This window comes from Mustelus asterias, unplaced genomic scaffold (assembly GCF_964213995.1).
Source record: "Mustelus asterias unplaced genomic scaffold, sMusAst1.hap1.1 HAP1_SCAFFOLD_2127, whole genome shotgun sequence".
NCBI classification, from domain to species: Eukaryota; Metazoa; Chordata; class Chondrichthyes; order Carcharhiniformes; family Triakidae; genus Mustelus; species Mustelus asterias.
In genome coordinates, this window is record NW_027592072.1 from 44,106 (window position 1) to 59,936 (window position 15,831).

At 44.8% G+C, this 15,831-nt stretch overlaps 1 protein-coding gene across 2 annotated transcripts in view; it reads right to left on the bottom strand.

Annotated features, from left to right (window-relative positions):
• Window positions 1-14,855, bottom strand: part of LOC144489314 (tumor necrosis factor receptor superfamily member 5-like) — a 47,191-nt gene extending 32,336 nt beyond the window's left edge. For both annotated transcript variants that reach the window (XR_013496964.1, XM_078207198.1), the window contains exons 1-4: window positions 14,805-14,855; window positions 13,303-13,325; window positions 9,563-9,656; window positions 6,651-6,776 (exon numbers count right to left, since the gene is read on the bottom strand). Coding sequence is in view for 1 of the 2 variants with exons in the window: in XM_078207198.1 (XP_078063324.1) it covers window positions 6,651-6,776; window positions 9,563-9,656; window positions 13,303-13,311 (229 nt within the window). In the remaining variant the exon portion in view is untranslated. The remainder of the gene's footprint in view (window positions 1-6,650; window positions 6,777-9,562; window positions 9,657-13,302; window positions 13,326-14,804) is intronic.
• Window positions 14,856-15,831: the final 976 nt, after the last annotated feature.

Here is a 15,831-nt window from a genome sequence, read left to right on the forward strand (position 1 = left end):
AGGCTGAATGCCCGTGACTGCTGAAGTGCTCCCCCACAGGAAGAGAACAGTTTTGCCTGGTGATTGTTGAGCGGTGTTCATTCATCCGTTGTCGTAGCGTCTGCATGGTTTCCCCAATGTACCATGCCTCGGGACATCCTTTCCTGCAGCGTATCAGGTAGACAACGTTGGCCGAGTTGCAAGAGTAGGTACCGTGTACCTGGTAGATGGTGTTCTCACGTGAGATGATGGCATCCGTGTCGATGATCCGGCACGTCTTGCAGAGGTTGCTGTGGCAGGGTTGTGTGGTGTCGTGATCACTGTTCTCCTGAAGGCTGGGTAGTTTACTGCGGACAATGGTCTGTTTGAGGTTGCATGGTTGTTTGAAGGCAAGAAGTGGGGGTGTGGGGATGGCCTTGGCGAGATGTTCGTCTTCATCAATGACATGTTGAAGGCTCCGGAGGAGATGCCGCAGCTTCTCCGCTCCGGGGAAGTACTGGACGACGAAGGGTACTCTGTCCACTGTATCCCGTGTTTGTCTTCTGAGGAGGTCGGTGCGGTTTTTCGCTGTGGCGCGTCGGAACTGTTGATCGATGAGTCGAGCGCCATATCCTGTTCTTATGAGGGCATCTTTCAGCGTCTGGAGGTGTCTGTTGCGATCCTCCTCATCCGAGCAGCAATTGTCCGCAGCAAGCTACCCAGCCTTCAGGAGAACAGTGACCACGACACCACACAACCCTGCCACAGCAACCTCTGCAAGACGTGCCGGATCATCGACACGGATGCCATCATCTCACGTGAGAACACCATCTACCAGGTACACGGTACCTACTCTTGCAACTCGGCCAACGTTGTCTACCCGAGGCATGGTACATTGGGGAAACCATGCAGACGCTACGACAACGAATGAATGAACACCGCTCGACAATCACCAGGCAAAACTGTTCTCTTCCTGTGGGGGAGCACTTCAGCAGTCACGGGCATTCAGCCTTGGATCTTCAGGTAAGCGTTCTCCAAGGCGGCCTTCATGACACACGACAGCGCAGTCGCTGAGCAGAAACTGATAGCCAAGTTCCGCACACATGAGGACGGCCTGAACCGGGATGTTGGATTTATGTCACATTATCAGTAACCCCCACAGCTTGCCTCCTGGGCTTGTAGAATCTCACTAGCTGTTCTGTCTGGAGACAATACACATCTCTTTAACCTGTGTTGAATGCTCCCTCCACCCACATTATCTGTACCTTTAAGACCTGGCTGGCTGTAGAGATTTGCATTCTAATTAGTATTCTGTAACTTGATTTCTGTGTCTGTGCACTGTTGGAGAACAGATATCCACCCCATCTGACGAAGGAGCTGTGCTCCGAAAGCTTATGGTATTTGCTACCAAATAAACCTGTTGGACTTTAACCTGGTGTTGTGAGACTTCTTACTGTGCTTACCCCAGTCCAACGCCGGCATCTCCACATCATGACTAAGTCCCAGGACCGCACTTCAACTAACGTACCAGGGTTGCCGGGAAGGAGAGGATAGCAGATGCACTGGGAGGGGTTGGGACGGTCGGGAGATCTCTGGTTCCTGAGGGGAGGATGTCCCCAATCTGAAAGGACTGAAGATGATTGAGGATAGGGCAGTGGACGTTGTCCACATGGACGTCAGTAAGGCCTTCGACAAGGTCCCTCATGGCAGACTGGTGCAGAAGGTGAAGTTGCACGACACAAAGGTTGGTGGATTTGCGGATCGCGATGAGGACCATCAGAGGATACAGCAGGATATAGATCAGTTGGAAACTTGGGCGGAGAGATGGCAGATGGAGTTTAATCCGGACAAATGTGAGGTAATGCATTTTGGAAGGTCTAATACAGATAGGAAATATACAGTAAATGGCAGAACACTTAGGAGTATTGATAGGCAAAGAGATCTGGGTGTACAGGTACACAGGTCACTGAAAGTGGCAATGCAGGTGGAGAAGGTAGTCAAGAAGGCATACGGCATGCTTGTCTTCATCGGCTGGGGCATTGAGTTTAAAAATTGGCAAGTCATGTTGCAGCTTTATAGAACCTTAGTTAGGCCGCACCTGGAACATAGTGTTCAATTCTGGTCGCCACACTACCAGAAGGATGTGGAGGCTTTGGAGAGGGTACAGAAAAGATTTACCAGGATGTTGCCTGGTATGGAGGGCATTAGCTATGAGGAGAGATTGGAGAAACATGGTTTGTTCTCACTGGAGTGATGGAGGTTGAGGGGAGACCTGATAGAAGTCTACATTGACGAAGGGAAAGCAGTAGATGTGGTTGATATGGATATTAGCAAGGCGTTCGATAAGGTCCCCCATGCAAGGCTTCTAGAAAAAGAGAAAGGGCATGGGATCCAAGGGACTGCTGCCCTGTGGGTCCAGAACTGGCTTGCCCAAAGGAGGCAGAGAGTGGGTATAGATGGGTATTTTTCTAAATGGAGGTCGGTCACCAGTGGTGTGCCCCAGGGATCTGTTCTGGGATCCTTGCTGTTTGTCATTTTCATAAATGACCTGGATGATGAAGTGGAGGGATGGGTTGGTAAGTTTGCCGATGACACAAAGGTTGGTGGGGTTGTGGATAGTCTGGAGGGATGTCAGAAGTTACAGAGGGACATAGATAGGATGCAAGACTGGACGGAGAAGTGGCAGATGGACTTCAACCCAGATAAATGCGTAGTGGTCCATTTTGGCAGGTCAAATGGGATGAAGGAGTGCAATATAAAGGGAAAGACTCTTAGTACGGTAGAGGATCAGAAGGACCTTGGGGTCCGGGTCCATAGGACTCTAAAATCGGCCCCGCAGGTGGAGGAGGTGGTTAAGAAGGCGTATGGTGTGCTGGCCTTTATCAGTCGAGGGATTGAGTTTAGGAGTCCGGGGATAATGATACAGCTATATAAGACCCTCGTCAGACCCCACTTGGAGTACTGTGCTCAGTTCTGGTCGCCTCATTACAGGAAGGATGTGGAAAAGATTGAAAGGGTGAAGAGGAGAATTACAAGGATGTTGCCTGGATTGAGTGGCATGCCAGGATAGGCTGAGGGAGCTCGGTCTTTTCTCCTTGGAGAGACGTAGGATGAGAGGAGACCTAATAGAGGTATACAAGATGTTGAGACATAGATCGGGTGGACTCTCAGAGGCTTTTTCCCAGGGTGGAAATGGCTGCTACGAGAGGACACAGGTTTACGGTGCTGGGGTGTAGGTACAGGGGAAATGTTAGGGGGAAGTTTTTCACACAGAGGGTGGTGGGCGAGTGGAATCGGCTGCCGTCAGTGGTGGTGGAGGCAAACTCAATGGGGTCTTTCAAGAGACTCCTGGATGAGTACATGGGACTTAATAGGATGGAGGGTTATAGCTAGACCTAAAAGGTAGGGATATGTTCGGCACAACTTGTGGGGCCGAAGGGCTTGTTTTGTGCTGTAGTTTTTCTATGTTTCTAAGATTATGAGAGGCATGGACAGAGTGGATACTCAGAAGCTTTTTCCCCAGGGTGGAAGAGTCAATTACTAGGGGGCGTAGGTTTAAAGGTGCGAGGGGCAAGGTTTAAAGGAGGCAGATTTTTTACAGAGTAGTGGATGCCTGGAACCCGTTGCCAGGGAAGGTAGTGGAAGCGGATACGGTAGTGACTTTTAAGGGACGTCTTGACAAGTACATGAATAGGATGGGAATAGAGGGATATGGTCCCCGGAAGGGTAGGGGGTTTTAGTTAAGTTGGGCAGCATGGTCGGTGCAGGCTTGGAGGGCCGAAGGGCCTGTTCCTGTGCTGTAATTTTCTTTGTTCTTTGACATTCCAACCGAGGCACTTCCCCCACCTCCTGTCCAAGATAGCGTGTGAGAATGTTTTCAGCATTGCACCCTCAGTTATCAGACACTTGTCAGCCTATAAATTGACCCTGTGGAGGCAAAGGCATAGAGGCATGGGCTGGCTCCCTGTCCGAGGCCCCGTCTCCCCCACCGTAAAATCGTGTCTTGGTCAGGGTGAGTGAAATTCCATCCATGCAATTCTACATCCCCCCCACCCACCGGATTCAGGTGGGTGGGGCAAGCATAGATTCTGACCAACAGTTAAAACAACTGCTTCATTACTGTTCATAGAACATAGAACATTACAGCACAGAACAGGCCCTTCGGCCCACGATGTTGTGCCGACCTTCATCTGAAACCAAGATCAAGCTATCCCACTCCCTACCATCCTGGTGTGCTCCATGTGCCTATCCAATAACCGCTTAAATGTTCCTAAAGTGTCTGACTCCACTATCACTGCAGGCAGTCCATTCCACACCCCAACCACTCTCTGCGTGAAGAACCTACCTCTGATATCCTTCCTATATCTCCCACCATGAACCCTATAGTTATGCCCCCTTGTAATAGCTCCATCCACCCGAGGAAATAGTCTTTGAACGTTCACTCGATCTAGCCCCTTCATCATTTTATAAACCTCTATTAAGTCTCCCCTCAATCTCCTCCGCTCCAGAGAGAACAGCCCCAGCTCCCTCAACCTTTCCTCATAAGACCGACACTCCAAACCAGGCAGCATCATGGTAAATCTCCTCTGCACTCTTTCCAGCACTTCCACATCCTTCTTATAGTGAGGTGACCAGAACTGCACGCAATATTCCAAATGCGGTCTCACCAAGGTCCTGTACAGTTGCAGCATAACCCCACGGCTCTTAAACTCCAACCCCCTGTTAATAAAAGCTAACACACTATATGCCTTCTTCACAGCTCTATCCACTTGAGTGGCAACCTTTAGAGATCTGTGGATATGGACCCCAAGATCTCTCTGTTCCTCCACAGTCTTCAGAACCCTACCTTTGACCCTGTAATCCACATTTAAATTAGTCCTACCAAAATGAATCACCTCATATTTATCAGGGTTAAACTCCATTTGCCATTTTTCAGCCCAGCTTTGCATCCTATCTATGTCTCTTTGCAGCCTACAACACCCCTCCACCTCATCCACTACTCCACCAATCTTGGTGTCATCAGCAAATTTACTGATCCACCCTTCAGCCCCCTCCTCTAAGTCATTAATAAAAATCACAAAGAGCAGAGGACCAAGCACCGATCCCTGCGGCACTCCGCTAGCAACCTGCCTCCAGTCCGAAAATTTTCCATCCACCACCACCCTCTGTCTTCGATCAGATAGCCAGTTACCTATCCAATCGGCCAACTTTCCCTCTATCCCACACCTCCTTACTTTCATCATAAGCCGACCATGGGGGACCTTATCAAACGCCTTACTAAAATCCATGTATATGACATCAACCGCCCTACCTTCATCAACACACCTAGTTACCTCCTCAAAAAATTCTATCAAATTTGTGAGGCACGATTTGCCCTTCACAAATCCGTGCTGACTATCCCGGATTAATCCGCATCTTTCTAAATGGTCGTAAATCCCATCCCTAAGGACCTTTTCCATCAATTTACCAACCACCGAAGTCAGACTAACCGGTCTATAATTACCAGGGTCATTTCTATTCTCTTTCTTAAACAGAGGAACAACATTTGCCACTCTCCAGTCCTCTGGCACCATCCCCGTGGACAGCGAGGACCCAAAGATCAAAGCCAAAGGCTCTGCAATCTCATCCCTCGCCTCCCAAAGAATCCTAGGATACATTTCATCAGGCCCAGAGAAATCCTAGGATACATTTCATCATGTTCCTGAGAAAACACTCAGAATTTCTCTTAAAATTCTGGCCTGAGTGCCCAGCTAGCATGAAAATGGGAGAGTTGCAGATCCGTTTTTTGGGCCAGTTTTTACACCCAACCTTGTGCACAGTGCATGAAAAAAATGGGGTAGGCCATTTCTCGCTACTATAGGCAGTGGCAGGGGCTTAATTCACCAGTCAGCAGCAGAGGGAGCTATTGCATATGTCTGTACATGCACAATAGCAACAGCAGAGGCCCGAGCACGCTATCAGGCCTCGCAGTTGGAGCCAGCACCCCCCCAATCATGGGGGCCAGCAGCCAAACATGAGCACCGCCCCTTTTAGGCCTTGCCCCCATAACCCCACCTTCAGGCCCAGCCCCCATAGGCCTCACCCTCTGGCACTGCCCAAGGGGCATCCCATTTACCCTTGGCCTCACCGGGGGGGGGGGGCCTCAATTCTACCAGCGAGGGCAACATGACTGTTCCCTGTTCATGGGGAACCGTGTTTTCCTCACCGGAGAGAACCTCTCCTGGTGAGGCCATAAAGAGAAGTGAGCTCGTTAACATGCAAATCAACATTTTAATAAATTTAAATCTATTCAGCCTCTCGCCGGAAATGGGCAAGAGGCTGACCTCGCTGGAAATCTGGTTCTGGTCGGATCACGAGAGCGGAGAAATCTGGCGCGATCCAGTAAGGAGCCTTGTGCAGAGCCTTCAATACCACAGCAGGAGGAAGCTGAGTTTCTCGGCTCTCGCACAATTTTACTGGCTTGCTCCGCCCACTGATGGGCGGAGTGAACAGGTAAAATCCCACCCTCAATCTCCAAAACTGATTACAACATAAGCAAACTCATCAAGAGTAGGTCACACAGCCCCACGATAAGATCTCATGACCTCAACTCCACTTTCCAGCCTGTTCCCCATAGTCCTCGACTCCCAGAACTTTGCTGATCTGCAGCTTTAACGAGTCAGCCTCCACGACAGTGCGATTGTGATATTTACCGTGATCACAAACTTTACATGAGAGACATTTTTCGAAGCTATTCGGTTGTTCAGTATATTCTCCATCTGTACAACATTTACATGTTGCGTCAACATTTCTTGTGCAATGTTTGAACACTCTGGTGCCTGCAAGAAAAATAAACACGTGTAAGTCAGTTATGGAATTATGAGATTTATGGGGTGGGATTTCCAGCCACACATACCCGAAGACTGGATATTCCCGCCTGGGGTCAATGGACCTTTAAATGGGGTGCCAGCTTGTCTGCTATGATTCCCACAGTGGGCAGGAGGGGAAGTTTCCAGCCAGTGTTCCTGGAAAACTGTTGACAGAAATGATCCTGCTGCAAAAAGTGACAAACGATTTAAATTGGAAATGACATGAGAAGCTTCATTATTTTTAGACAGCAATAACAGACTGTTCAGGAAGCACAGGAACGTTAGTGTAATCAAGGAGCTTATTCGTGTAAGGACACAAGTTTAGGTACTAACCATTAAATACCATTAAACACACTGGATCCCATTAAACACACAAGGGGAGTCAGTGGTGTAATGACATTGTCACTGGACTAGTAATCCAAAGACGCATGGTAATGTTCTGGACCCCTGGGTTCAAATCCCACCATGGTGAAATTTGAATTTTTTTTAAAAATCTGGAATTAAAAAGTCCAATAATGACCATGAGTCGATTGTCATAAAAATCCATCTGGGTCACTAATGTCCTTTAGGGAAGGAAATCTGCTGTCCTTACCTGGTCTGGCCTACATGTGGCTCCAGACCCACAGCAATGTGGTTGACTCGTAAATGCCCTCAGGGATGAGCAATAAATGCTGGCCCAGACATGAACCAAAAAACAGAAAAAACTAAGGCTGCCACATTCAGGAGTAAGTGATTTTTAAAAAAAAATACAGCCCCTTCAGCTATTGCTGCAATTCTACATGCATTTGGTGCTTTTCCATACTTGCTAACAGTCTCAATTAAGCTTGTGCAAAACTCAACTTTCTTACATGACTGGAAGCTGAGATTGCATGGCAGCAGTCTCAACTTACACTAACTCTCTGGAGCAGTCTCAACTTACACTAACTCTCTGGAGCAGTCTCAACTTACACTAACTCTCTGGAGCAGTCTCAACTTACACTAACTCTCTGGAGCAGTGTTGCAGTGGATGTAGCTCGTGCTGTGATGAAAGGCAAGATATTGGCCATAAGACACAGCATATTGTTAGGTGCACAGTGTGTGGTGCCCACTCATTCCATGTTGAAATGCGAGAGCTCCAAGCTCTGTGAAATGCCCTGTCAAGTTAGTGCTGGACTTCTCCATTAAGTAAGAAGTTTAACAACACCAGGTTAAACACCTGGTGTTGTTAAACTTCTTACTGTGTTTACCCCAGTCCAACGCCGGCATCTCCACATCATGACTTCTCCATTAACACAGATTTTCCTGTAGGTTTACTGGTGCACCATGTGCATTTGTCTGTGCACACCCATCAGCCTTCATCTGTAGCCTGGTCTATATAACGTCCTCTGCTGTAGAATTAGTGCGCATGGCATTTGAAGGTGTACTTGATAACTTGTGAGAGATCATTAAACATTTTCCTTCACTGCATCCCGGTCCCTGGGACTAGATTCCTGGCATTGACCTCTTCTCCTTTTTGTCAGTGCTTTCTGAGCACGTGTCTGGAAAGTACAGAATATCTTCCACCAAGAGCTCCAGCGCAGCATCTGAAAACCTTTGTCCATGCTCTCTCCAGCTGCTAGCCATTATTGATTCCTTCACAGCACAATATTTAGAATGATCTCAGCATCACCAGCAGGCACAATGTCCTTCCCCTTTAACAGATGCAGTCACCTTCCAAACACATGACCACTTCCATCTAGAAGGACAAGGGCAGCAGGTACATGGGAACATCACTTGAAGTATTATTGCCTTTCTTTCGCAGTCGCTGGGTCAAAATCCTGGAATTCCCTCCCTAATGCCATTGTGGGCAGCTCACCACCACCTTCTCAAGGGCAACTCGGATGGGCAATGAGTGCTGGCCAACCAGCAAAGCTCATGTCCCACAAATTAATTTTAAAAAGTCAAGATACCAATGCTATTGATCCACCTGTTGGTGTGTGTATCCAGTGAACGGAGTGGGGAGTGTTGACTGCTCACAGAAACCATTGGAAGGCACAGGCACAGGTTTGACGTTTTGCCTGCCTTCCAAATATAGGTGTGGTTTAATTGTGTATCACAGTCCCTGTGCTGTTTTCCAGGGGTTATCCAATTTAACCCTCTGTGTGTTTCAGTAAGGGTTCAATTTGATTGGTTGAAGAGCCTTGTTTTTTTTATCCTACTCACACATGCCCTGTGGAAGACATGCTGTGCTGGATCAGATGTCTGATTAGAGAAACTCTCTGCTCAAAGGACTGCAAAAACTATGTGGCAGCTGTCAGTGAGGTGAACGGCTCCTTGGAAAACATGGAGCAGTCACCATGCTAACAGAGCATTGAAATGTGAAACCTCAGAATTTTCTGCAGGCTGGTTTTATTTATGACTTAAATAAGTAAACCTGAAAATGAATATTTCAAAGTTTGTTCTGGTCAAATTAGAAAATTTTTTACAAATACTATTGGGTAGGTGTCATTGGAAAACAATTAAAAATATAACTTAATGAAAGCTTTCAATATGGAAATAATGTGATCTGAATACTTCTGAAAAACTGAAATGATTTACAGAAAAATTAAACAAAGATCTTAAAAGGAAACAGGAGCCACATATCTCAAACAATAAAGCAACTGGCATTGATAAAGGAACAGTTATTCATGATGCATTTTATATGAACAAAACAATAATATTCGCACTTTGAAAAGTTAAAGAAAATGATGGTGTTTGTGTGGAGATGATGATCGTTTGAAATAGGGGCCATCACTTACCTGGTGGACACATCGAGCAGCACTCTCCATCATTCAAATACTTGGCTGGGCCACAACAGGCTATGATTTGTAGGTTAAGAAGGATTAAACAAATCTGTAATGAGAAGTGAATTGGCATGCACTTTCATTGTTAAAGATTTTATTTTGTGTCCATTTTCCCTCCGACAAAAACAACATGTACTGTTTAAATATTTTAAATGTAACATGTCTCAAAGCACATTGCAGCAGCTTTATAAAACAATATGACACCGGGTTACAGGAGGAGATAATATTGCAGATGACCAAAAGTTTAGTCAAAGGGATGGGATTTAAGGAGCATCTTAAAGGAGAAAGGAAAGGTAGAGAAACATTAGAGGTTCGAGGAGGGAATTCCAAGGCTTAAAGCCTTGGCAACTGAAGGTATGGACACCAATGATGGGAGTGTTTAATTAACTTTGCAATTCTAAACTGGCCTTTCTTCAATGGAGTGGTACAACCCGAGCTATGGAATTCTCCATGTCTGTCAAAGCTGAGCATCAGTGAGAATTAAATACTTGCAGCGGGAACAATTGTCCCAGCTGATTTTTAATAACAGGATTCTCCTTTTAGTTACTACTTAATTCAAATAGCCTTTAAAGTAGTTTGTTTTCAAATGTTAAAGTACTGCATTATAAAGTGCTTGGAAGAAAAGCCTAATAGGAAGATGTAACAATATTTAATATGTGATTAAAATGAGGACATTGGTAACAATAATCTTGATAAGGAATGAAAAAGTGATTATGCAACTGGAAAAAGATTTTTTAACGAATTACAGCAGAGTATGGATTTTTTAAGCACAGTTTACGTTGCTCTGCAAGCTCAGTGCTGACGATTAAAAGGTGCAGATTGATCATTGTCGCTGAAAGAACAAAGATTTTTTTTTTTTTACACAGATGGCCAGCAAATCCTATAGAATAATTCTTCAATAGGATCTGGACAATGTAACTTAATATTTTTGTAACTAAAACACCTTTGTAGTTGGGAATCAATTGTATTTTATAAGTACACAAACAATTCTTATTTGTTTACAGTCACCTGCTTCAAATTAGAGTTTATTTGAATATTTTAAATTCCAAATCAGTTCTGAATTAAAAGTACATTTTGTGTAAATGGAACATTTTGGGTATAAAAATTGGCATATTGATAAATCATGACCACCGAAAAATAAAAACAAGTTTAAGCATTTTAACTGTTTGCGGCAGTTTCTGAATTCTGATTGGTAGCTTTGAAGAAAAAAAGCAGTTTGATTTGTGAATTTTCCTAACCATGTAAGTGTGCATGAATTTAAAAGGCTAACTGAACAGGTAGTGAGTGAGTGGTTATCTGAGACAGGTACTTGTAGCTCGGTATAAGCAGGGAACGCCTCTAGTGTCGCTAGGTTGGTGACATCATGTTGTTATCTCTGTTATGGCAAGAAAATTATTTAAGTAAACCTGCACCCTGACAATCAGATGCTCCAGCAATTTATTTAAAATAGCGGCATAGTTAAGTTCCAAAGTTTATTAAAAAGAGATTCAATTGTTTAGCAGCGAATCAGATGGAAATTCCAAACAAATGATGGATTGTCAGCAATGGCTTTGTTGGTGCAGACACACATCGAAGTCAGAAAGTTCTAGCCCAACTATCAAGACTACCTCAGTGCAGCATTCCCTAATCACTGTTGGAGATGTCGGATGGAATTTTCAGTTTCGGAGATGGAAGTGCGGTCGCGATCGGAAAATCGACCTGCTTCCCGCTGGGCATCGGGGCAGATCTTTGCACCCAATCTTCTGCTCACTAATTCTGCAGCAGTGAGGAGCTTGTCAAATCTCATGGTGGGTGGGCAGTGATTCACCTTCCCTGCTGTTTCCTCTGACCCACCACTGCATTTTAATAGCCCTGATATCCTCACATTCCCTTCAATGTTGATGTCCCCATGCCATTTGTTGATCTGACCCATCCTTTCCTGAGCCCTCCTGCACCCTCACTTTGAGACCCACCCCATGAGACCATACAATACCCTCCATTTGCCTGAATCGAGATGCTTCCCATCGATGTTACAATGGCGGCACAGTGGTTAGCACTACTGCTCACAGCACCAGAGACGCAGGTTCGATTCCCGGCTTGGGTCACTGTCTGTGTGGGTTTCTTCCCACAGTCTGAAAGACGTGCTGGTTAGGTGCATTGGCCATGCTAAATTCTCCCCCAGTGTACCCGAACAGGCGCCGGAGTGTGGCGACTAGGGGATTTTCACAGTAACTTCACTGCAGTGTTACTGTAAGCCTACTTGTGACACGAATAAACTTTTAAACTGTGCCTGTTGATTCCCAGTACTTTGACACCAAGGAGCAAACGTCCTGTGCGACCATTCTGTGCACAACTGTCAATGCCAATGAAGCCTTCTCCCATCCAAGGTATGTATGTTGTGCAGAGTTGAATCCCTACAGTACAGAAGGTTATTTAGTCCATCGAGTCTGCACTGATTCTATCCCTGTTCATAGCTAATCCAGCTAACCTACACATCTTTGGATTGTGTGAGGAAACCTAAGCATCTGGAGGAAACCCATGCAGACAAGGGAAGAACATGCAAACTCCACACAGTCATCCAAGGCTAGAATTGAATCGGGGTCCCTAGCACTGAGGCAGCAGCACTAATCATTGTGCCATCCTCTAACATGGCCCACACAGATCCACCTGACAATGTGGCCATAACCCCAGGACAACCCGAGTCTGCCTCGGAAAATCTTATACCTCATGCTCCAGGACTTTTATTACTCCACTACATTTCTTTAACATCACCATACCACACCCCTCACCCCCACCAGTTGGTGTAGCCTCATGGGCCTTGGCACAGAATTGGAGAACTCCAAAATATCACAGCACCACTGTTAGAGAGAAGTGAAACAGCATCAATAACTTAAGTCATTGATGAAGCGAGGTTCACCAGTTAGTACATAGGTGATGTGTGCCATGAAAGATTGTTCTAAATATCCACTGGCCGGACACTTAATTTGGAGGGGAGATGGGATTCTCGCTTGCCTTTTAAAAGTATTCATGAGATGCAAATGAAGATCCAATCATAGATCAGCAGCAAAGCCTTTAGCTGCCATCAAAAATCAGGAAAACAAAAATTCCAAACCGACTTTTGAAATTACTCCCAATTTTGTGTCACAATGCTCACTGCGGGTGGGAGTGGAACATTCTCCCCATTGACTTGTGAACAAGGAATAGGCCATTCAGCCCCTTGAGCTTGCTTTGTCTTTAATAAGATCATGGCTACAGGGACACGTCAGGGTAAGTTGGATGAGTGCAGCTCCAACAACACCCAAGCCCACTTGTTTGGCACCCATCCACTCTCTCTCCACCACTGGCACAGAGTGGCAATCTGCAAGAGTCACTGCAGCAACTCTCCTAGGTTCCTTCAACAGCACCTTCCAAACCCACAACCTCTACTATCTAGAAGGACAAAGGCAGCAGATGCATGGGAACATCACCTCCAAGCCACAGACCATCCTGACTTGGAGCAATATCACCATTCTTTCACAGTCGTTGGGTTAAAGACCTAGAACTCACTCTATCAGCACTATGGGTGCACTTACACCACATGGACTACAGCAATTTAAAAGCAATCTCAAGGGCAATAAAAATGCTGGCCTAGTCAGCGACGCACACATTCAGGAAAGAAAAAACAATTCTATATTCATTAGCAATGCAAATGTTCTTGGAATATTGTAAATTCTTACCTGTTTCATTATTCTTCTAGTACCTGATAATATAAGAATAATGTAAATAAATCTGCAGGATTTCACTTTTACTGATCGCTTTATATTTACACAAAAATCAAATTTAATTGGTGGCATTTGGAAACAATCTCTGGATTATTAGTCTAGACTCAAAACAGGTACCTCAGAATTTACGCATTCTTTGCATATTTTTACTTCCGAGGTCCCTTTGACACTGAGGCCCAATTTCCTTCACCCTGGAAATCAGTTTTTATTTATTTGATCTCTAATTAAATTGCCACTTTTATTTTTCCAGCTAGCATGCTTGTTCTTGAGCATGTCACATCTGACATCACTGTGGATATTTCCTGTGCTTGCTCATGAATCTGCCTCCCTATCTTTTTAAACGTGTTTCTAGATAATCTCCCTCCAAAAGTTATATTCAATCTAAATAGTTTCCTTCGAAATCCTTGACATAAGCAGGGGGAAAATAGCTTGGGTCAGACATTATGGAGACAGGCAGGAAAGGGGAGATTAGGCCCCAATCTGATCCGCCACGATCTTACTGAATGGTGGAGCAGACTCAATGAGCAGAATGACCTACTCCTGCTCCCGTTTCTTATGATTCTTATGATCTGACTTTGTTTCAATCAACAGACTAGCTCATTGAGTCCACTGCGTTCCTTTTCCACATCAACAAAAAACTCTATTCATCATCCGAATCCATCCATTATTTTCCTCACCATTCCTCCCCGCACAATGTTGACTGTTCATCTATCCAGGTTCCAGGCAGGATAATGGCCTTCCAATGTATAATAACTCATGGAATGTGCTAATAAAACATGGTACTTGGGTCGCTCTATAGCTATGTAAATGTAAGTTGTTTCTAATATTATTTAACACTGAAGAGTTATACAGACTCAAACCATTAAATCAGTTCCTTTCTCCACCCCAGTGAACTCCCTTCAGTGAATTTTAAAAGGATCTCCCTGGCATCAGTGTCAAATTCACTTCTCACTATTCTACACATACCCCATTCAAATCTTCTCCTTACCAGACGCTTTTCACTCTGTTGAGCTGCAGTTATTCCATTTCAGATCATCTTTGCAATTAATTTCTCTACCTCTCAAAGTATGAATATCTTTTGCAGTAATTAGAATTGAACACAGTATTGCAAATGGAATCTGACCAATCCATTTCAAAGCATTAGCTTAAGATGTGGACATTTAAACTTTGATTCTAATTTCCAGACTCTGCCTCAACTGATGGCTGGGCTGCCCTGAAATCGCCTGCTGAATTGGCCAAAGTTACACAATACAAATTGTTGCTTAATGATCTCACAAGAGTAACAATGACAAGTGCACCTCTTCATGTCTCTCAATGACACCCCTTCCTCTCTCCCCTTCTGCTACCACTCTCAACTATCAACTCCTCTCCATCATATCCTTCAATTGTCATTAGGACATACTGAAACAGCTCTGCTTGTGCCTATATATGTATGTAAGCAAGATAAATATACTCACAAAGCCTCAAGAGGTTTTTTCTCTAAGCGTAAAGTAGTAATACTTTACAAATTATGTTATATAGAATCTTATCCAGCTCCTCAATTAAAAGAAATCCAGCATCTGAAATAAAGAAAAAAAATACATCAGACCTTAATCCTGATGATATGAACATACAAAAATGTTACCCTAGAAAAGAGTAACTGGTCCAATTAAACTGTCCCATGCAGTTCTGGCACCTTATGTACCAAAGTCAGGAAACTCCGTACCTTGTAGATGCCATGTAGAGGACATTGAAAAAACAAATAAAAACCCAACGACCATTAGGGTGAAAAATATTCTTTGATCCCTCCAAGAGCCCAAAGTTAGTCCAGAATCCCATACTGGCCCCCAAATATGATACAACCAAAGCTGGAGTTAAAAAACCACTCCAGCTCTCTCTTGAAGCTGTATTATTGCATTCCATGTGCTGATGGCACTGCCACAATCCTGTTAACGAGGGAATTCCAGGAAAATGACCCAGAATCAATGAAGCAAGAGAAATATATGTCCAAATCTGGATAGTATTAAACTTGGAGCAAACTCGAGTATGATGTGGTCCCCATAACCTTGTTGCTCTTGTTCATTTTAGTCAGAGGTTAGCGAGGAGAGAGGTGTTCCTATAATGACCTTAGTTAGTTGCTATTTATGGGACCTTGCTGTGTGCAAATTGTTGGCTGCGTTTTCCACATTTCAAAGTCAATTAGATTAAATTCCTTTCTATGGGCAAGACTGTATAGCACACAGCAAGCTACAATGGTTTTGGAGGCCCTCAAGGTTATATTGCAAGCTGCTGCCCAATGGGTCCAGGTACATAGAACATAGAAAAGCTACAGCACAAACAGGACCTTCGGCCCACAAGTTGCGCCGAACAATTTCCTTACCTTCCCGGCTCATCTATAACCCTCTATCTTACTAACCTCCATGAACCTATCCACCACATCACACTTCCAAGCAGCGAGCCACGCTCTAAGCTCATCCATTTTGTTCACTATACTCCTTATGTTAA